The 23,399-nt window shown below is 37.4% G+C and overlaps 1 protein-coding gene and 2 pseudogenes across 1 annotated transcript; 1 reads left to right on the forward strand and 2 right to left on the reverse strand.

The window, feature by feature from the left end:
* Positions 1-2,492: 2,492 nt before the first annotated feature.
* LOC113354422 (peroxidase 27-like) lies at positions 2,493-4,153 on the forward strand. Its single transcript, XM_026597759.1, has 4 exons — positions 2,493-2,736; positions 2,873-3,061; positions 3,167-3,332; positions 3,466-4,153. Exons 1-4 carry the CDS (start codon positions 2,524-2,526, stop codon positions 3,873-3,875), a joined length of 978 nt encoding a protein of 325 aa, XP_026453544.1. The 5' UTR covers positions 2,493-2,523; the 3' UTR covers positions 3,876-4,153.
* Positions 4,154-5,910: 1,757 nt separating this feature from the next.
* LOC113352624 lies at positions 5,911-14,227 on the reverse strand (annotated as a pseudogene).
* A 642-nt stretch (positions 14,228-14,869) lies between these two features.
* LOC113352625 lies at positions 14,870-17,576 on the reverse strand (annotated as a pseudogene).
* Positions 17,577-23,399: the final 5,823 nt, after the last annotated feature.

Below are 23,399 nucleotides of genomic sequence, written 5' to 3' on the forward strand. Positions count from 1 at the left end.
CCGAGTGACGTCAAATATAACCCATCTTTTCCAAACAAATGTTACTAGTCTAGTTCCACGCAACTACCACAGTTCAGTTTTACATCAACAATTATAGCTCAATTTCAACACCACACCGCTCCAGCATCGCGTTTCCGTTGCAGACCAGTTCAGCCTTCAGTCCAGTTTTTTCATACAACAACCGTTCATACTCATCTGTTGCCCGCCGATATTCCAGTCACAATAGCCTCACTTGGGGGCGTCTTGATTATGATTTCCGCAAAAAACAAGGGAAGGTTTCCAATCACTTCAGCAGAAAAAAATCCACACTTAAGGGCGAATTTTGTCATTGATCAAGGGAAATGAAATGTTCTTAACCCCCAACAAGTTGGAGGTTAAGAGGAGGATATGTTTTTACCATGTGTAAAAATACCACATATTAGGCCAGAATATTGTTTTGGGTCACTATTCAGCTGCCACCAGCCTACCCATTGAAGTAGCTACCAGCAAGTCCAGGGCTCCATGAAGTCAATGCTAGGTCAATGGTCAAAGTCAACCGTCAGTCAACTATCGAAGTCAAGTTTCCATTCGTGCTTATAACCAGTTTCTAGTTAAGTACTATGTCGCACTGCCATCCAGTCTCTACCCATGCTTTCAGTTGTGCTTCCAGACATCATCCATCCATACTGCCAGCCCGTTACGCCAGTCAAGCAAGTCTGCCAACAGGGCAAATCAATACAAGGAGACATGCAGGGAAGATTAATGCCAAGAGGCATGAAGGGCAAGTCAATAGGCATGCAGGGCAGTTTCATGCGGAATTAATACAAAAGGGAAGTTTCATGCAGAATTAATGTAGGGCAGTTTATGGTCAGGAGGCATGCAAGGCATGGCCAGGAGGCATGCAGGGAAACTTATTTAATACAGTTTATGACCAGGAGGCAATTAGGGGAAGACCCTAATTATGATTTGTATAAATAGAGGGAATTACAATCCAAAAAGGGGAGGGGAGGAAAAACCCTAGCAAGGAGAGAAAAAATCAATTGTAATTCTAATATCAATAAAATATCACTCTCCAAGGGGATTCTTCCGTGGATGTAGGCAAACCATGCCGAACCACGTTAAATTCGTGTTTCTCATCTTTATGCTATTTCATGTTTTTAACCCTGTTTTCCTCATCATCACCAAAATCATCGTGTTTAGTGCCTTGAAATATTTCTGGGTACAAACAATATTCTAACTTGTTTTTAAGAACTTCCACCGACAAGATACATCATTCCATGCCGATTTCTTAAGGTAGGATAAAATCCTTTACTCTCTCCCTGTTTCTGGACGCCAAAATGTAGTTGCAGGAAATCCTACAACTACACCCTAACTAAAATCTACAAATCAATCTAAGTGAACTCCATGAAAATCATAAGAACCTTTATTGATCTCTTCCAATTGGATACAAAATAATAAGCAAACTCTAACTTGGGAAACAAATAAACTTTCTCTCTCCTAAATATCTTGTCTAAACTCTCAAAAAGACTCTCCCCAATACAAGACCGCTCGACTTTATATCGGAATTTACATAGTGGATGACAGCTAAGAAAGCCTTTATTTTGGGATTTGTCGTGCGTTAATAATGCACGTTTACGTTGACTCTTATCGCACAGACTCTATAACATCGCATGGTTCTTCACACTTTACTCGTGATTAGGCTGACGTCATGTAATGCATCATTTGGATAAGTGGTACGCGATCGTCTTCGCTTGGTCTTGATGATCATTACTGGTGTGCGGTATTTTGTATCTACAACTATTATTACTGTAGCCGTAGTAGTAATACAATCATGAAATTTTAGTGGCAACGATGGAGACCATGATCGTATTTTTTGAAACAATCTATAATGTTTTGGTCATATCTTGAAAATAAATGCATCTGGATTGAATATTGTAATAAAACTTAAGTTGTCCGTTTTGTAATTTATTATGTACAGGCTCATCAAAGTGACGCATTTGTGAATAGAGAAACTATTCCAGAACATGTATATTTTGCGGAAATTGTTCCTCAAGGACAATTTATGCTTCAACCGAACAATCGTACATAACTATGCCGATTATGCCCATTTTTTATGCACTTAATAATCCATCACCTAATTAACGCGCCGAAGTGGCATGTTACTACATGTTGGTGTATATAACCGATCGAGAGTTGACTTAGCAGAAGCTATTATTTGTTATAATGCCAACAAAATCAATCAGAAGAGTTGTAAGTCAACCATTTTCGTCATTATTAAGGTAGATTCAATGCATGATGTCTTTATACCACTAATAATTGGTTAGTTAATTGAAAAATCAAAGTAATAATTGAAGATAATTGCATAATCAGCCAGAGAACATGTAATGGCAGCCTTTGCGCATTATGGAAAAACTGGAAGACGAGGTCAGACGATAATACACAATTAAGGTCTCGATGTCTATATAAACATGTTAGACGCAGATCATCTTCATCTCACTACAACCATTTCACTTTTCATTCCTTAGTTGAGAGTATCAATTAATCATGTCTACTGTTCTAAAGTTTCTCTCAATTTTAGTTCTTGTTCTTGTTGTTTTAGATTCAACTAATGGTCAGGGTCTAAAACTAGGATTCTACAAAAAGATATGTCCTGATGCAGAATCAATAGTTCGTAAGACGACTTCTTCATTCGTTTCTCAAAATCCTACTCTTGCTGCTGCATTATTGAGGATGCATTTCCATGATTGCTTTGTCAAGGTATCTATATTAGTGAAGCTGTTTAATACAAGATATTAGTGTATATTTGCTTTGGTAATTAGTTGTGATCATTTAGCAAGTGTGAATATAGATACTGAAATCCATGCATCAATGCATGCATCTATAAATACCGCAGGGCTGTGATGGTTCAGTTCTAATCAATTCTACAAGCAGCAACCAAGCCGAGAAATCTGCACCTCCTAATCTATCCCTCAGAGGGTTTGGTGTAATTGATGCTATTAAGGCTGCATTGGAACAAAAGTGCCCCGGAGTTGTTTCATGTGCAGACATTCTATCATTGGCAGCTAGAGATTCAGTAGCCGCGGTAACTTATTAGTTACTAATCAACTATTACTGTTGAACAAATTGATGTATCTGCGTATATGATAATTATTACTGATCCAAATTGACATTTGAGTTAATTTTTCAGATCAAGGGACCATACTGGAAGGTAACTACAGGTAGAAGAGACGGACGAGTATCGACCACTTTAAATGCTTTAACTAATCTACCACCAGGAAGCGCCGACATCAGCTCATTGAAGGCTACATTTGCATCAAAGGGTTTGAATTCAAAAGACCTTGCAGTCCTATCAGGTATATATGCGTGTCTGTCGATATATATGCACACCAAGCTAAACTATGTCTTCATTTACTTTGGTTTCCGTCAAGAAAGATTCAGGAAAATTCATCGTTTTACTTGGCATAATATACTCATGCATATTTACAGGTGCACACACCATTGGTGTTTCCTTTTGCTCAAGTTTTACAAACAGACTGTACAATTTCACCGGTAAAGGAGATTCAGACCCAACATTGGACAGCGAGTATGTTCCGAGATTAAAGAGCAAATGCAAGCCAAACGATGCAGTTCAGACAGCTGAGATGGATCCAGGGAGTTTCAAAACATTCGACTCAAGTTACTATTCGCTTGTTATTAAGAGAAGGGGATTGTTTCAATCTGACTCCGCTCTACTTAATGACGCGGTAACTAAGGCTTATGTCAAAAGACAAGCAACAAAAAGAGGATCACCAACTTTCTTCAAGGATTTTGCTAAATCTATGGAGAAAATGAATGCTATTGAAGTTCTCACTGGTAAAGCTGGTGAAATCAGAAAGCATTGTGCCTTTATCAACTAGTAATATAGCCAGAGGTTGAGTTAATTTCTTGAAGACGGATAAAGAAGTTGAGACCTAATAAGGGACAGAATGGATGTCGTATAAGTTGCATCAATTTCTTGTAGTATAATCAATTTGTTTGCATTGTTATTTTGTTTATTTTTTTGTTTTTTCTTTTTTTTCTTTTATACGCATGATAATGCATGAGTATCATTTTGTATTTCCTTTCATGGAAATTGCTCAACGGAGATTTCTTCCTTTAGAGAAAGATATACTTGGCGAAGAATTACTTTCTCTGTCAATTATTCGTATTTTCCTCATTTCCTGGATGAGTTGAATTTTGCACTTTTCCCAGTTGAATTGACATGTGCGTGATGCATTAAATTTTCAATGTTCCACTCCTGGTGCAATAGTCGATAATTGAGGAATTCAGAAACCTCGTGGAAAAGAAGAGTCCAGCGTAGATAGAAAAAATAACAAAGACAAATCCCCCAGTCTCAATGCGAGTGAGATGTGAATCCTTGATGGCTGGATCTCTTGGTACAACTACAAAAACACCAAATTTTTTGTTCTTTTTTTAAGCGAAACCCGGAGGCATTTTATTAAGAACGCGAAATTGGGAATAAAAATATTAATTGGGGATATAAATTACTTCCCCCAACCCATAATGTGTGCTAAGGGATGATTTTTGGATGTCAAAATACTAAAATACCCTTTACTCAAAATAAAAATCAAAAAACAAAATCATATCCTCATTTATCCCACTCCCTTTCAAATTAGAGTTTTGCCCACTCCCTTTCAAACTCTAAATTTTTCCTACTCCATTTCAAATTCTCTTCCCTTTTAAATTTTCCCCATTTCCCCACTCCCTTGAAAACGATTTATTTTTTTCATTCGGAAGCGATGAGGACCAAGCCGGTAGTGATGAATACCATGCCGGTATTGATGAAGACCATGCCGGAAGTGATGAAGACCATGCCGGAAGTGAGGAAGATATGCTGGAAGTGAGGAAGACCAATGCCCGTATAGATGAAGACCATGCCGGCATAGATGAAGAGCATGCCGGTAGTGATGAAGACCATGTCGGAAATAAAAAAAAATTACATCGCCGGAAGTGATGAATATCATGCCGGAATTGATGAAGACCATGACGGAAAATGGTGCCGGCATACATGGTAACTAACATTCAATGCCGGAACTGAGTGCCAGCATGCTCGATAGAAATCTATCAATGCCGGTAGTCAAGTGAAAAAATTTGAAGTTTCCTGGATACTTTAAGCAACATACTATGCCGGCATAGATACCGGCATGCTCGAGAATTAACTGACTGTGCCGGATAATGGCAAACATTTATGAAAATTTCCAACAAATGCCGGCATGGTTTTTTCGGTTGAATACAATACCGGCACCGAGCTATTTCAGATGCAACAATGGTGGATTCAAACAAAAATAAATTAAATTTTCAACCTCTTAGCAGCAATTCTCTCTTCACAATCGTCCTCCACTTTCACCAAAAAAAGTTTCCTCTCAAATTTTTTTCCATCTTTCTACTCTCATCTCATTCACCCAAATACAAATACAAATACAAATACACACTAATCATTTAACAAATACTTAAGATTTTTACTAATTATTATTAACCACTAAACCTGATTAGTGAGGGGTAATTAGGATTTGAATAAATACTTAGATAAGGGGTGATCCTGATTTGATATTTGGATCCAGGTTTTGTCTTTTTCCTCTATCCCCGATTAGTTTTTTTATCCCACAATTTCGCGTTCTTTATTAATCAAAGAAAAAGAAACACAGGTAACTAGAGGAGGCATAGACCTGACCTCCAAAGAGAAAAGAAAGAAAAGCAGAAAAACTTCTTACAAAAACGAAAATTGTGGGGGAAAGACGTCTCTGTGACTAGCTATTACATTATAAATCATAGAGGGAGGATCCGGCCACCACAAACACAAATTCTCTGACCAATGTAACTGTTTGATGCTTACCAGTTAACAAGTGTCCTTCAAAAATCCGCTAAATACAATCCCATATGTATTCTATGTACTTAAGTGAATAAGTGAAGTTGTTGTTCCTTGTACATATTGAAATGATACAAAACTTGTCCAGAAACATCATAAAAAACAATCTTAGCAGCCTTTGGTTTTGAGTTCTATGGATACAAAACCTTGCCCGTCGTGAAAGAATTTCAAACCATCTTTTTCTTTGTCAATAAAACCATTCCATGCTTTTGAACCTCCTCCACTTGTTACAAATTCTAGTTTCCCCTTCCTGCATCAACGTATATATAGAATCTCGTCAGGTTTAATTTTTTTTACACACTTAAGAAATGATCAGAAGCTGTGTCATGGGTGCTAGCTGAGCGCTTACCTTTTAGTACTAGTGAGGTGTTGTAAACAATGGTCATGCCCATTAATGTAAAGATCCACATTATTTTCCTGAAAAATAATCCGTTGCAAAATTAGATTAATTAATTCTCTACAAATTAAGCAATTGAACTTTTAAATTTTATCAAAGAGTAAAAAACTTAAGTTTATTACCTCTAGAATTGGAAGAAGTTGTTCAACAAGTTCCCCAGTGTCGCGATGGATTCCGGCTGTTCTTATCGTATGATGACCTACTACTATTTTCCACTTTGCTTCTGATTTTTCCAAGGCCGATTTTACTTCCTAATTACAATATAATATTGTCTTAGTTTTTCTTAGATTAATTTTCGATAACACTTAAAATCCCTTTCTGAAATGACATCGGACCAGGGTGTTCCATTATCCAAATCTAAACTTTGTCTATAATAATTGAGCCTTTTATCTAGACTCTCTTATAGTTCGTCTTATGGGATCCGATCCAACTTTCTGGTGTTTATGAATATTGTTGCGTGATGCTTCAAAAACAAACAAACAAACAAAGAATATTGCTATGTGCAACAGTCTGGCATGTAAGAAAATGGTAATCTCGTTTAGTGTTTTTTTTCCTTTCTCTGATACATGGCATCTGTGGAAAGACTCCAAATATGTCCCCTCATAGATCTGAAGAGCAGACGTAGCCCAATCCTATATCCTAGATTTGAATAATCCGTTGAGATGAAAAATAAAACACCAGCAATTTAACCTGGCTTGATTGGGGTATACCCAAATTAATTGGGGTATACCCAATTTTAAAGGGACTCTTTTTGAGGGTTTTAGGGGGAGTCCTAATGGGTAAGTTAGAAAACCCCCTTACCCTTTAAAAACCCATTACCCTAAATCAGTTTTAATTTTCTTTTTATTTCATCTTCTTCTTCTCCTCAACAACCCTACCGGCTCCATCACCCCTACCACCACCAAAACTCGTCGATGAATTCGCTAAAATCGTCGATTCGAAAACTCCGAATAATCTTCATCAATGGATCTGCCACCACCTAGGGCTAGTAAGATGAAACAAACAAATAGAAAGCGCAATGAATACAATCCCGAATTTGCAAAACTAGTTCAACAAAAAGAGAAGCAAAAAAGGTTGAAAAAGAAGAATTTGCAGGCGCTGAAACACGAGAAATGGTTCGATTAAGAAAGTAAGGGCATACTAAAACTCACTCTAGTACTTCAATTTCATGTTTGCATGTCAAATTAGGTCAGAAAAATCGAAATTGTGAATTGGCAGTTGCGACGCTGGCAAGGTACTATGTTATCGACCCTGCCGACTTTTCATAGTTAGGGTTTGGCCGGCAGGCTCTTTGGTTGAAGAACTTGCCGGATATTTAGTGTCTGCAACTTCTACTAGCAGGGCCGGCAGGTTATTCAAATTTAGACCTTGTCGGCGTCAGTTTTGTAATGAAGCCGACATGTTATTATTTTTTACCCTGCCGGCTACTTGGTTTGAATATATTGGTTCCTGATGCCTTGAATTTTTAAAACCGGAATGTTATTTATATAAAACCATGTCGGCGGTTTGTCAGCCGACGATGTATGGGTTATGGACCTTGCCGACCTGTAATGTGAAAAATCCTTGTTTCTACTGTGTTCATATGTGTTATAAGTCGGCACGCTATATTAATAATACCCTGTCGGCCGCTCTTTAGCCGGCCTATGATTTAGATATCTACCCTTCCGGCTATTGTTCCGCCGGATAGTTTATATATGTCGACCCTGCCGACCTGTAATGTTTTTTTCCCTTAATTGTTCTTGTTCAGGTTGGAAAAGGAAAAAAAGAAAGCTATGAAAGATCTTAGTCCTCCTTCAAGACATCCTCGTGTTGGTGATAAATTCTTGACTTTAACACATCGAGGGACATACGTTGTGCCGGGAACGACAAAGATCCGTATAACAAATGATTCTGAACCACCATCTGAATACAGTGATTCAGACGAGACTCTAGATGAAGACCAATCAATTCCATCTGGTAGAAGAGGTGATGATGATGATGTTGATGAAAGCACTCCGGATGATGGAGGAGGTAACAATGATAATGATGATGATGGTAATCAAGACATGCCTTATGTTGGAGGAGGTAATGATGATGATGATGGTAATGGAGATAAAGGTAAGAATATCCAAGATGAAATTGTTGAAGAGGAAGAGGAACAAGAAGAAGAAGAAGAAGAATAAGAAGGAGATGGAGAACAAACTCTAGCTATTGTTCAACCCACCGAAGCTTCAGCTTCAACCGAAACCGGCACGAGGAAGAGGGTGATCACTAAACCAGCTGATTCTCACATGCCTCCCCATCACTTGATGGTTACACTGAAACCACGTGAGCCTCCAAAGGGGACCCCGGAAGATAGTGAAAAAGTTCTTTTTGGATACATGTGCATGTATCAATAATACTATCGTAAGTAATCTCAATCCGTCTTTGTTCTTTATTCAAGTGTGTAACTATCTTAAATTTAGGTCAAATGTTTGTATTTTTTTTCATTTTGTTTTTTTGGCATTTAGGATCACACGCATGCCATCCTTCTCATGAGGCGCCAAGCTTCGTTCAGTGACTAATACTTGGGATCTTGACAAGGAATGTGAGGAGGTGAAAGTGATTGTCAAGAACCTCGGGTTGTGGCCTGCGGTGGAGAGTTCGAATATTGATCATGATAAAGTTACCGTATAGCATTCTGTGAGAGGTTCTACGGAGAGACTGATACAATGTTATTCTCATTTGGTGAGATGGCGATAACTCCCGATGATCCTCAACAAATTCTAGGCCTTCAGGTTGATGGAAAAGCAGTCACTGAGGGATTCGATAATAAGTTTCCTTTCAAGGATATTTACAAATTATGACATAAATTGTTCGGTTGGAATCAGGTTGAGACGGAGTCTGTTCTTGAGATGAAGGATGGTCGTCTAAGCAAGAAGTTTAATCTGAAGAAGTTGAGGGACAAATTATGGGATACAAAGACGATCTGTTTTAAGGAAGGAAGGGTGAACCCGGTGCGAATCAATGCTACCGCGTCAGCTTATTTGCTATACGTCCTGGGCAAATGTATCTTCCCCGACAGTTCCAGAAACTTGGTCGAGGCCAGTTACTTGCAACTATTGTATCCCTTAGATAAGATGCATGAGTATTCTTGAGGTACTGCGGTGGTCGCCTTCTTGAACAATGAGTTGACAAAATGTTCTAGAGCACTCACTAAGCAAGTTAACGGAAACACATGTCTTTTCCAGGTAATTTTACTGTCTAAATCATTTATATTTGCAAAATTCTCTTAAGATAAGATTCTTACTAAACTTTTTTTTTTGCATAGGTTTGGATATATAAGCACCTCCCTTCTTTATTCAAAACCAACTCATACGTCAAAGTGGATGAGAGTGTTGCGGTTGATAAGCCAAGAGCGCAAAGGTACAGTTTTAAGGGTACTCAGGATAAGGAAATGCCGCAACAACTTATCAAACTCCGAAACGCCATCGACAAATTGACTGCGGAGGAGGTGATATTTGATCTGTATCGAGATGCTAGAACTAAAGATTTAATCTAAATGAGAGATGAAGTTGTTGCATTATACTATGGACCCTTGATGATCACGTTTGATGGATATTCAATGTACGATCCACATCGGGTAATGCGACAATTGGGTTACGTCAAAGAAGAACCTCATTTCGATGAAGAAAATCCATTCTCTACTGTGGACATGGCTGATTGCACCACGTCCCAAAAAAAGTATTAACGTCTCTTACGATCCAACGCCAGTTTAAAAACATTGGGACGACAAACGTGGCCGGAAAATCGATGTGAGTCTTTTGGACGAGGTGACCAACGGTCATGAAGCTACTGAGAAATCATGGAGTGGTACTTGGGTTGGGCTCGTCCTACTGTGATTAGGAAAATGACTGCTGAAGAACTGGCTCGTAAGAAGAAGATGGAATCGAAAGACCCAGCAACAATGCTTAAGTTCTTTGTAAGTATTTTAGAGTTTCTCTTACTATTTTAAGATTGATTGCATTTCCGAATCATTCTATTAATTGTTTGTTATTTAATTGAAAATATAAGGACCAATTGAAGACCTTTATGAAGGTATTGTGCTTCTCGAAAGACAGAGGAGAGCCTTTGTCGATTGAAGAGCAAACCAAGCATATTGATTATGCTTGCAATGTTGACAATGAGTATGCCCATATATTGTTCAAGCAACTTGAGGCTGAATTAAAGGTGGAAGAAGAAGCTAGGAGGGAAGCACAAGCCAAGATGAAGGCTGATAAAAAGAGGACTCGTAGTGCTCGTGGTGGTGAAGGTAGCAACAGTGGTCGTGGTGGTGAAGGTAGCAGCAGCGGTAGTGGTGGTGAAGGTAGTGTTCCAAAACGGGGTCGTGTTCGTGATCGTGGTCGTGGTGAATGAATTCTTTCCTAATTTATTTCTTTATGTTGTGGTGGAAAAATGTTTAAGTTAATAGTGTGGACAAATGTTTTTTTAAGGTTTATGGGACAAATGTTTAAGTTAATGGTGTGGACACACCTTTTTTTTAAGGTTTGTGCTGGAGAAATAAAAACCGTGCCGGCGGGTTCAAATTTCAAATTTTTGCAAGTACAATTGCATTGATTGACTTGTACTTATACGCTATAACAGCCAAATTTGACCACCATCATATAAATACACTACTTCTCTCTACAAAACAACATACAAATAGTTCTATTACTCTCCAAAGCTCATATAATCATAGAATCCATCTAACTCACCCAATAGCTAAACAACAATGAATTCATTTGATTCAAATGAAGATTTGTGAATCACCAAAGATTGGTACGCGGAAACTCGACTTAGACGTCAATCCTCTGTAAGTGTGGATAGGGTAACCTTTTAGGCTAGGGTACACAACAAATTTAGGCAAGATTTTGGGAATCCAAATGGAAGAAGTTTTCAAGAAGTACATGATCGGCACCATTTAATCGAAAATGCCATACTTTCTTTCTAGCTCTCCAACCCCGGATTTTTAACACTCGCCCCTTCAACTTGTCCATTGCACAATTTGTGAGTATTTTTGTGGTTTGTTTCACGTGACCCATGTTGTTTTATCTTCCAATAAAACACCACTAATAAATGTAAGTTTGTTTTTGTAGCACGAAGTCGTGAAAGCGCGCTACTTGGAGGAAAATGGGGAAGCATTCGCTTTCGATGCAAGCTATCACTTCTTGGCCGAAATAATCCCGGAGGATAACCCGGAATACTTGGATGGGGTATCGTCCTCGTCGGAGGAAGATTGATGTCTTTAGAAGTTTTTGTATAAGTTTTGTGCGTATACATCTATGTAAGCCCTCACGAGATTATAACTCGTCCACTAGGGTTGCCTAGGGGTTCTAAGGCTTGATGCACATGCTAAGTGCATTCGTTTTTCCGTCGACAAGGATTAGGTTTTATGTTTCAATCAATGTAGTAACCAAAATTGCATGAATAAAGTAAATTACATCTTCCATATTTTGTTTTCTGTTTGGTATAAGTTTAGGTCGGCAAGGTCAGAAATCCTTAACATGCTGCCTACATGTCAGCCGGCAGTGTTGTAAATTACGTGCATGCCGACTTTACGGTAGCCGGCATGGTAGGAAATATTTACATGCCGACCGTAAGATTGCTGCCCAAGAAAGCCGGCATAATCTTCATTCAAACACCCTTCCGGCTGTTTACGGGTCGGCGTGTTCTGCATCCAAGGATCATGCCGGATAAGATGGGTCGACATCTTATTCATCGACGACTATGCCGGCGAGGTATAGCCGGCACCTTGTTCAAACGTAGACCTTGCCGACCTTTCACATATTCAAAACCAAATTTTTGGATCGAAATCGAACTCATAAGATGGATCAAAGGGTTAATCTACTAAGTTCATAATTTGAAAATTTTAATATCAATTAATTAACCTAATCATAATTTTAGTGTTAATTAACCAAGGGAATTTAGAAAATACAAGGTTAAGGGGTGGCTCGATTTAACTTCAAAATAATCAGATTTTGTCTTATTGGGTATATCCCAATTAGTTTGAGTATACCCCAATCTCGCAAGGCAATTTAAGGGTTTGGAAGTCATTGCTTCACCCTTCGCGAACAACAAGCGTAGAAATGGCATACTTTTGAGCAATTTCGTATAAATCCAATATTCATAATAAAAGTTAAAAAAGACTTGCCAAGCTATATATATTATACCTAGGGAGATTGGGGTATACCTAGATTAATTGGGGTATACCCAATAAGACAAAATCTGGTAATTATGAGGTAAAATCAAGCCACCCCTTAACCTTGTATTTTCTAAATGGCTAATATGCCCTTGTTTAATTAACACTAAAAATTCTGATTAGGTTAATTAATTAAGTAGATTAAAACTTCTCAAATTATGAAATTGAGTTATGAAATTTTGTTTTTGTTGAACTTATTTAGGAAGGTTTTTGATGAAAAAAATTTGTTTTGAGAAAATCTTTTGGAACGGAAATTAAAGCACACTACCTTAACACTTCTAAAGAGGGGATTGCAAAGATGTTGTATGAAATCATACTCAAAATTAGATCAGAAATCAACACTTTCAGTTCTGAAAGTATGAAAAGTCGGCAAGGTCGGCGATGAAGACCTTGCCGACTTTTTTTTTGACATACAGGTTACGACAGAAAAAAAGGCGACAAGGTCTTCAAAAAATACCCTGCCTGCTGTTGAAAATACCTTGCGGGCTGTTGAGAAAAATGTATTTGTCGGCAAGGTTTTCAAAAAATACCCTGCTGGCTGTTTATTAGTCGGCAAGGTCTTCAAAAAATACCTTGACGGCTGTTGAAAAATTTACAGTCGCCATGGCTATTATGAAAAGTCGGCAAGATATGCATGTCACGACCTTACCGGCTGTATTGGACGGCAAGGTCTTCAAAAAATATCCCGCCGGCTGTTGAAAAAAATTTACAATCGCCATGGCTGTTATGAAAAGTCGGCAAGATATGCATGTCACGACCTTGCCGGCCGAAGACACAGAAATCATAATTTTTGATTTCTAACCTAATATAACAATTATATAACAACCAAATCACACAACACAATGATGGGTTTAAGTTTAGATATCACTTAGAGTCTTCTTTTCGTCGGCCAATGTTGGAAAATCAATGTTGAAGATTTTCGATTGATGGAAGAAATGAAAGAACATGAAGGGGAAGAACAGAGAGATTAGAGAAGAGAGATTGGGGAAGATTAAAATTTTTTAATTTTAGGGTTTAATTTTCAGTTAATTAGTTCAAGGGTATTAAAATAAAATCACCAATTTTGACCACCCCTTAGCAAGAACACTAGGTCCAATTAATCTGGATATACTCCAATTAATCTGGATATACCCCAGTCAAGTCGGGATATTATACCTCTAGCTGTTTCGCGATGTAACTCTTCTGTGGTGTCACGCCTCTCCAATCATATATTTTGCCCGCCTCAGGTTTGGTAAAGTAGCTCTCCACGAATGGCGACGTATCCACGAGAAAAAAAATCCAAAATCTCTGAAAAATCATTGCAGTTCTTTAAATATATATACTGAGAAATGTTAGCATAGAGCTCAATAAAAATTACAGTGAAAATTTTGCTTTTCACCTGCGTCAAGTATATATGATCTTAAGCAAAGCCATCTGCTATCAAGTTGTGTAAGGACAGATGATAATTGTGCTTCAACATCACCTCTATAATCATGGTTCCCCAACACTGCAATGTACATGTAATATGGGATTCAAAAATATATACTTAAACAAATTCAATACAAAATGCCGAGTTTCATGGTTATTTATAGGCCTCATGGGAATGATGTTTACCAATATACCACTGTTTTTGCAAGCTTGGAGCTGTATAGATGTTCATAAACAATTCATGGGGTGCAGGATGGTCGATACACTTCAATCCGTAGTCGTAGAAATTATCCCCAGTAGATATCACAAAATCCATGTCTTGCATTTCTCCGAGCATCCCCATCTATATGTTATTAATTGAAATAAAAAAACTTAGCTAAAAAAGAAATAATTGAAATATAAAAATTTAGTGTACACGACGGAATTTCTGCAGTTAGAAATATTTGGATCCATATTTGGATAGAAGCGGAGTCAGAATTGAAAGTAGTAGGGGCACGAAAAAATGTGTTGGGGCAAGCAACGAGCAAATTCATAATTTTTTTTTGCTATTTGTAAAATATGCATAAATAGACTTCAGTAGTAAGTGACGACTTCAGTAGTCAGTTGGTAAGAGGGACATGATAATAGATTAACCACGGACATGTTACTAAAAACAGCCATGGCTTGTATAAGAGATGGATTGAGAAAAATTGAGATTGCTGCATTCTTTCTTAGAATATTCAACTATATATAAGCATAGGGATACTGCAATTAGATCAGCGTTACCACATTTCCTGTAACAAAGCATGATAGGGGCATGTGTTATGCTAGCTGTAGTGGCCGGTCAAAGCTGTTAGTTTCACTTAAATAAATGCAGTAAAAACAAACTGTTGAGTTAGATTTCTGATTGTTGAAACTAACAATAGGTTATATAATTAATGGTGTTTGTCAACATATAAGAAGGATAAAAAAAAATTAAAACATAACAAACGCTTCCAGCAAAACTTCAGAACTGCTCATGGTCGAACTCGTACGGGACAATCTCTTGTCTAACATCTAAAACTTCTTCGACCTCGACTGCTTCAGCTTCATACTCTTCTTCATCATCATCACTTGCTTGACCGTCTCTTAGGAGCTGCCTCTCCAACTTCTCTTCCTCATGCAATTGTTTCCATTTCTGGATCCAGGAGTCCCACTCTTCTTGCAACATCTTTCGCTTCTCCCTGTCTTTTCTGCGCAACTGAGTAACAGCATCCTGATCTTCAGTTTCATATTTCTTGCTGTATTCATCAAGGTTCTTTGAAATTTGTTCTTCCATTTCAGCCGTCAAGAAAGATGGTGGCCTTGGACGCCACAAGAACTGATGGAAGTGATCTTTTGAGATTTTGTATAGAAGCTTTCCAGTGAAAGACCAGATGTGGAACCCATTTTCCATCTCATGAACTGAAGTAACAGCAGTTGCAACATATCTTCCAGTAGGATCCCATTCGATGTTTGTCGCCATGAAATGTTCTGCAGTTGCCATTGTAGCAAGCTCATCAACATCGTAGAATTCCAATTGCCCGTTGAGACCGGAAAGAACTATAAAATGACCAGAAGGAGACCAATGTAGCGCACTAGCATTCTTTGCTTGCAGTGTTGTGAGCTTTGAAACACGCCCAGTACATGTCGCCGTCCGCATTGAGTAGAAGCTAACATCAACCTTACGGGCTTCTCCATGGATAATAGCAAATCTATGTCCTTTTGGCTCCCAAGCAAAAGCCATAATATTGTCATTCTTGCTCTCCAGCTCCAGGACCTCGATAGGAATATCTCTTTCTTTCATTCGGAAAAGCTCAAAACTAGCGCAAGTGCTTTTCCTAGTTTTTGTGTACCGGACAACCTTCACAGCAAGGTATTCTCCATTGCTTTGCCAGTACATTTTGCAGTCGGTAACACTAAAGAGATTCTTCTGCCTGAGTTCATATTTTCCAGGAATTTGAACAAGGCTCAGCCTGGCAGGTTTGTTGCCTCCATCTAGTTCAGGAACAAAGAGAGCAATGATGGGATCAGCAGGTGACCAACTGAAGTCGAGCACATTTTCAACCTTTAAAGATTTCTTGTCAATTAGAGTGAAATTCTCTGTTTCATAAACAGAGATGACATTCTTTCCAATTCTTGCAAAATACTTATCATCTTTTCCACCACCCCATCTAAAGAAGGGCCACGAGAATCCAGATACATCCCCAGTGCCACCAATAGTAAACTCATCAGCACTTCCTTCAAAATCACGCATAACTTTGCGCGTTATCACGTCAAATATATTCAAGATAACGTTGTGTGTCTCAAAACGACTGCCATATTCATGACTGCTATATGTAACCAAATATTTTTCCCCGGGAGAGAAATCAATGAGCTTAACCTGTGGATGAGCACAGCTAGAAAGACGGTCAAAGGTAGCTGCACCTCCCCACACAGCAACACCTTTCGTGTGCACCGTGGCGAAGTATGTCCCATGTGAAGACCACTGAACAAACTCTCAGTCCAGTTGGAACGATGATAAACAAGGTCAGGCCCTGATTGCCTGGGATTATTCCAGAAGATCTCAGTATCATTACCTGCACGAATAACAAATTGATCACGTGCTTTTACGTCAGTCAGCCACTGTTGCAGGTTTTCCCCAGGGATATACGGCTTAATTTCAGGCGCAGCCCACTCATCAGCAAGTTCCATGAATCTATCGAAGTCCTTGAATCCGTTGAGCGCAAGTATATGAGCTCTGTCCAATTTATATTTATTGGTCCTCTGTATTGCAAGTTCAGCTTCCTGCAATATATTGAAAACAGGTAATATAAAACAAACAAAAATATATCATTAAAAACTTTAATATGCGAGGCTGTAACAGCACTACAAGTCTACAACTACGTAGTACAAAACATTCCAGCAAGAATTTAAAGAGCAATAAACCAATTTAAACAGCAACAATAAACAGCAACAAAAAAACTGAAGAAAAAGTATGAGTGCTTAAGCTGTCAACTAGAAGTCTAGAACCACAGCTAAATCAGAAAATTATTCAGATCCAAGGATTTTTTTTTGTTTTTTTTGGGTATCATAATGTGAATAATAATGCAAAAGCTTAACCTACATCACTATCTGTTATCCGACACTGCATCATTAAGAACAACAGATATTGAAAAATCAAGATATGCTCTAAACCCCGATCCAATTAGGGGTAAACGCCTAAGAAAACATCGCTTGGATTTTTCCATTGGTTATTCTTTATCCGGAAATCCTATTTCTGATATTCATTTTTGACCCGACTGAGATTGTATTTGATTTGTGCCTATGCATTATATATTATTTTAATTCATAAGTGAATCAAGAAAAAGAGATAATACCTGAGGTGTGTCATATTCGATGAAACAATACCCAAGAGATTTCTGTGTTTCAGGATCAACAGGCATCCATAACTGACCTTCATCGGTAACACCAGATATCCTTTTGATTACTCCAATCATCTTATTATACTTTTCAGCAGTAACTACCGGAAGATTATCAACAACAATTATATTACCAAACCCTGATTTATTCTTTAAATCATATTTATTATTCAATTCTTCTTCATATTCATCATCATCACTTGGAATGCCAAAATCTTCACCTGATGGTAGCTGAATGGAATCTAGATCACCTCGGAACGCTTCAATGTCTCCCATTGACATAAGTTCTGCCATATTTTTTTCTTTCTGATATCTTCTTTTCAGTAAATAAAAACTAAGAACAAGATATATATAGATATAAAGTTGGAGAGTGTGTGAGTTTTTTACTAGTATTAAACGAAATAAACGCGTTATTCCAAATATAGGTATACTGTTTCAAGGGTATAACCCTAATACTTGGAGGCCAAGGAATCCCAAATAAATAATAATTCTTGGAGGCCAAGGAATCTCAAATAGTAATAATAAGCCTGTTTGGCTCCAGATACTCTGTGCAAGGAGTTCTCTTGTATCTCGGTTCCGGCCAGTCAAATTAATCTCAAATTGTTTGACACGTTTTTAATCTTTAACTACCATAAACCAAATTTTCGGGAGGCTAAATGTTGGCTTAAAGAAGATTTTATAAGAGGAAAGAAAAGGAATTTCAAAGAAAGCTCAGACGCTCAGATAATGATCCGCAGAAATCGCCTCCTCTGGGTTAATGAGTTCAAGCCTAAAAAGCCTGGATATGAATTGACACCACTTACAACCAAGAAATCCGTTTCTGCTAAAATGTCCTGTTACCGAGAATACCCTCAGTTTCCTCCTCTCTCTCTTCATTCTAGCATAATAGATCAGCCCTTGGGGCATTGGAAGATGTGTGACAACAATTCTGAATAGAATTATCTTAAGGCTAATCAATCAACCTATATTGATTCTATATCTTCCTGCAATCCGGTAATACATAATCCCATCATGAATAATTATAGCATTATAATAATTGCAAGTCCAAGTGACAGATTCAAGGCATAAAACTTCTTCATATACCTTTCATTCACCCAAACTAAATCTTGAGCATAACCTTTCAGTTAGTTGCTGAAATACTTGATAATCAAATTATAGTTAACTGTCAGACAGTGAGAGAATGAATGATTTCATGGTTTCAAGATGTACAAAATGTAGGTGCCGCGGATCTTCAGAGCTCGAGAGAGTTATTAATGGTAGGATGCTGGATAATATGGAAAGAGAGATGCGACTGTGTCTTCCAAGATAAATCCCTCAACCCTATGAATACTCTTCTAGAATCCAATATCAACTGCTTAGTTTTAATAACTCTGTGCAGGATAAATTAGTTGATATCACTTATTCAGACTCAATTTCTGCATCTCTTGATAATCATGCATATGATAACTTGCATAACTTCCTTATAGAAAACATAGGCTCTTTTAATTTATTTTTTGATGCATCATTTGATCAAGATACTAATGATTGTGGTACTGGCATTATCTTGCGCAATATGGCACGTGACTGCACAGGGTTCAAAGGAACCTATGCAGCTGGAGTAATTGATGCTGAAACTGGAGAATGCATGGCAATACTAGAGGGATTAAAGTGGGCTAAAGCCATGGAGATGGACAACATTCATATAGTTGATGATGTTGAAGTAGGTGTTAATTCTATTAATAATAACTCATCACTTGTAAGATGGGAAAATAGAAAGCTCTAGCGAGAAATTAAACTTCTATTTGAGTCTTTTAATTTATCTAAGATCGGTTATGTAAGGAGAACTGCTAATCAGTTAGCTGATTCCATTTCTAAGAGAGCTAGGAAGGATAAGCTAGTCATTGAGGAGTTTAGTATTGATCTTATACATATGGATCCTTTGTTATCCAGGTTCTTTGATCCTGATTAATCAATGAAATTTTAAGTTATGTAAAAATCAAATAAGGACATTTTCGCCATTACGAAAAATGATTGGATAGGGGGCACTACGCAAGTACTTTCTAGTGACCTTGGTTTTGTCCTATTATCTATACCCCGGGATTTTTTTGTATTCCCCGACGAACGATGGTTCTCTCAATAAGGCAGGTACACCGCCCTTGCAATTTGTATAAATGTACAACGTGATGTTCTCTACTCTAACGTCCCTTCTCCACGAGGATAAACCCTAAATTTATCGCTTCATTCTTCTGGTGCAAGTCTTTACTACGACAAAGATGACAAAACGTTCTTATTCTTTAGGTAATCAAAGTCAATGGTATCATGTTGATTTTGTTGGAAAACGATTAACAAAAAAATAATTTTTTAAAGTTTTAATAAAAAATTATAATTTGTTGTTTTATTTTGTGAATGAAACTTTTTAGTCCCACATCGTGGAGTTTCCAATTTTTAGTAGTTTTAAGAAACTATATAAACCTTTTAGTCCCACATCGGGAAGTTTTTCTTCTTAAATTGTATTTGTCAATTATATAAAGAAATTCACTACTTTTGTAAAATCTATGGGAAAGGGGTTGCTCTATATTTTAGAGGGACCCCTAAGGGAAAATATTTTATAACGGTTTTTAAGCATTCGCGATTTTCCTTAACGGTTTTTTCGGAGTTGCCAAGCTCAAGTTGAGCATCTGCTACATATGCTAGTAGTAGGTGTATTAGGGTGTTTTATCCTGGAGATATCCGTCTTGTGAGGGCTATAGCATCACTCTTGAGTGTAGCCGGGCGCTAATGTCTTAAGGACAGCGTGTTGAACACGTGACTCACTCTATTTTCCAAAGTTTTGCCTTGTTGCTGTTGCGGAGATACGGGGAGCTTGTTCGTTTCGTCAAAGCAATCACTTCCATTATAAAGGAGCTAAGTATCAATAACTTTTGCTTATTTGATTTTTCTTTGTTTTTGATTATTGCACCCAACAATCTTAAGACATTAGCATTTGTAATAATCGAAAACGATTGATTGGTTTGTGAATCATGGATGTTAATTGTGGAGTGAAAAACAAAAACGAATTTCTGGTCAGATGTAGAGTTTCAATTTTATCTTTTAATCTAGAAGGAATTTCGATGAACCCTTTTGACACAACGTAGTAGACATCCTGATAGTTACCCGCGTAAAATTTCAGAATTTTTGGAGTTGTAAAAGTATTTTTTTGATATTTTACAAAACAGAAAAACGTTTCTGAAAAATTCTGACGAGCAGAAAATTGTTGTTAACTAAATTAATTTTTGTGGGGTAACCATGAGTTTTTTGAAACGCTGATTCAAACGAAGTTTGTATATATAGATGTTATCTTCAAAACTCATATTTTACTTTCTGATTTGGAATTGTGATTTGTGAATAAAGGTGTCATCTCCGAGGGACATGGCTAATAGCCGCATGTGGTTGGAAACAAATCTTCCAAAGATGGCAAAGGTGAGAACATCGAACGCAACTCTAAGCATGGTCTTCATGATAAAGGTATATTTCGTAAACCTGAATCCGGAATTACTTTAGTTAAGGGTGAGTGTTATGTTTGTAAAATTTTCCACGCGCAGCAGTAAATTGTAGACAACATAAAAACCTTAATAAGTAGAAAGTTAATGCTAATTTAGTTGAAACAAACTAGAACGAGTTTGGTGGCATGATGTCGGAAGTTATTTTAATAACCAATGTGAGAGACCAGTAGGTGGACTCTGGAGCCACCAAGAATGTTTGTTGAAACAGAGACCTGTTCACCTCCTATCATAGGATAGGGGATGTCGAGAAACTCTTATTGAGTAACTCATATGCAATAGAGGTTGCATAAAAGGAAAAGGTCGAGCAGAAGCTCATATCTGTAATATTCTCACATTGAATGAAGTTTTCATGTTCCGAGCATATGCGAAAATCTTGTATCTTGTTCTGTTGTAGATGGAAAAATATTTAAGATCTTAATTGAATCTGGAAAACTTGTTGTAACTAGGCAGTGATTTTTTAAGCAAGAGTTATAGGACTTTGGGTCTATATAAGCTTAACGGAAAAACTGATGATGTGAACGTAGTTGATTCTTGTGATATCTTTGTGTGATTGATTGTTTTACGTGGTAGACTTGGAACCGTAAACTTATAAGTCAATGCTTAACTGGCTAGCATAGGCTTCGTACCCAAATTTAGTTTGGATTTTGAACACAAAAGTGAAATCTGTGAAGAATCAAAATATGCTATAAAATCTTTTAGCACAAATGTTCAGAGTAATTCTAAGCCTTTAGAATTAATTCAGTTAGGCCTAGTTGACATGAGTTCAACCCAAAACCACTGTGGTAAAAGATGGTTATAACTTCCGTAGATGATTGTACGAGGTACTATCTTGTATACTTGCTTAGGATAAGGATGACGCCTTAGAAGCCTTAAGATGTATAAACTTGAAGTTGGAAACCAATTAGAAGCCTTGAACATAACAACCGTATCCTTAAGGAGATGATAATTTCCATGTTGATTAGTTCAGGATTACCTGCGGCCTTGTGGGGGGAGGCAGTCCTCTTAACTAGTATATCCTGAATAAAGTACCCTTTTAAGAATCAGATGAAACTCCATATGGTTTATGGAACGGTAGATGACCTTCTTATGAATGTGTCAAAGTGTGGGGGCGTTTGACTAAGATTGTAATTCCTCTTCCTAAAAGAACTAGATTGAAACCAAAAATGTTGATTGTGTTTTCGTATAGGGTATATTGAGTATACTTCTACAAATAGATTTTTGGTTGTGTGTTCTGATTTTTTCTGACATTGGTGTGAATATTATTACGGAATCTAGGGATGCTGAGTTCTTTGAACATGTTTATTCTAAACCTGTACCTCATTAGAGATGTGTTGTTGATCCCCTAGATTTATCTTCAAATAGTCAGAACTTATTTTAAAGGAAGATGAAGTTGATGTTGAGCCTAAGAGAAGTAAAATAATTAGACTTGAGACTTCTTATGAAACCGACTTCATAACATGCCTAGCTTAGTCTGAGCCACAGACTTGTAAAGAAGCCTTAATATCTACTGAAACCCCATTCTGGTAAGAAGCTTCATTTAGTGAAATGGACTCAGTCCGTTGGAACCAGACTTGGGAGCTTGCTAGTTTACCTCCAGGTTGTAAGACCATGGGATGTAAATGAGTCTTTAAGAGGAAACGATAGGTAGATGAAACTGTGGAAAAATATTAAGCTAAGTTGGTAGCTAAAGGCTATAAACTAAAAGAAGGTGTAGATTTCCTTGATTCTAATTCAATTGTGACGGAAATTACTTCCGTTGAGATACTAATTGTTATTGCTGCCATAAAGAACGTAGAGATACATCAGATGGATGTTAAGACAGCTTTTTCTAAAACCGTGAATTAGGTAAAGAAATTTACATAGATCAACCTGAAGACTTTGTAGTGAAAGGTTGTGAATACAAAGTTTGTAATTTGAAAAATCTTTGTATGGTTTTCAAATAAGCACGTAAACAGTGACATGGAAAATTTAATCATGTGATAATGGATAGTGGATTTAAATTAATGAATCTGACAAGTATGTCTACAAGTAACTTGTTAAGGATGTCTGTGTAATTGTATGCTTGTATGTTGATGATATGCTTGATACAAACATAGATGTGATCAATTCCACTAAAAACATGCACTGAATGAGAACATTGACTTGAAAGACTTGGGCCCTTTTGATGTAATCTTAGGGATGAGGATTAGAAGATAATCAAACATTTATAAGTCTTAGTCGTTCTCATTATGTTGAGTTGTGCTTAAGAGATACAATCAGTCTGATTGTAAACCTGCTTGTACTTCGTACGATTATTCTTGTAGTCTCAAGAAAAATAAGGGTAGTGGAGTATCTTAACTTGAATACTCAAAAGTTATAGGATGTCTGATGAATTTAATGAACTGTAAGAGTCCAGACATTGCCTATATTGTGAGTAAGTTAAGTGGATATAATTGTAGTCCAGAGCAAGAGAATTCAGATGCACTGAGTAGAGTATTATGGTACCTAAAATACTCTTTTGATTTATGAAAGGTATCTTGTTGTCCTTGGGACTTTATGATGCAAACTGGATAGTTGACTCAGAGGAGTCTAAGTCTACGAGTGGATATGGTTTCAC

This window comes from Papaver somniferum, chromosome 2 (genome assembly GCF_003573695.1).
Source record: "Papaver somniferum cultivar HN1 chromosome 2, ASM357369v1, whole genome shotgun sequence".
Taxonomy (NCBI): Eukaryota; Viridiplantae; Streptophyta; class Magnoliopsida; order Ranunculales; family Papaveraceae; genus Papaver; species Papaver somniferum.

Coding starts and splice junctions, on each gene's coding strand:
- LOC113354422 (XM_026597759.1), top strand. CDS start 2,524: ATGTCTACTGTTCTAAAGTTTCTCTCAATTTTAGTTCTTGTTCTTGTT. Junction 3,062..3,166: donor CTAGAGATTCAGTAGCCGCG/GTAACTTATTAG, acceptor TTAATTTTTCAG/ATCAAGGGACCATACTGGAA. Junction 3,333..3,465: donor AGACCTTGCAGTCCTATCAG/GTATATATGCGT, acceptor GCATATTTACAG/GTGCACACACCATTGGTGTT.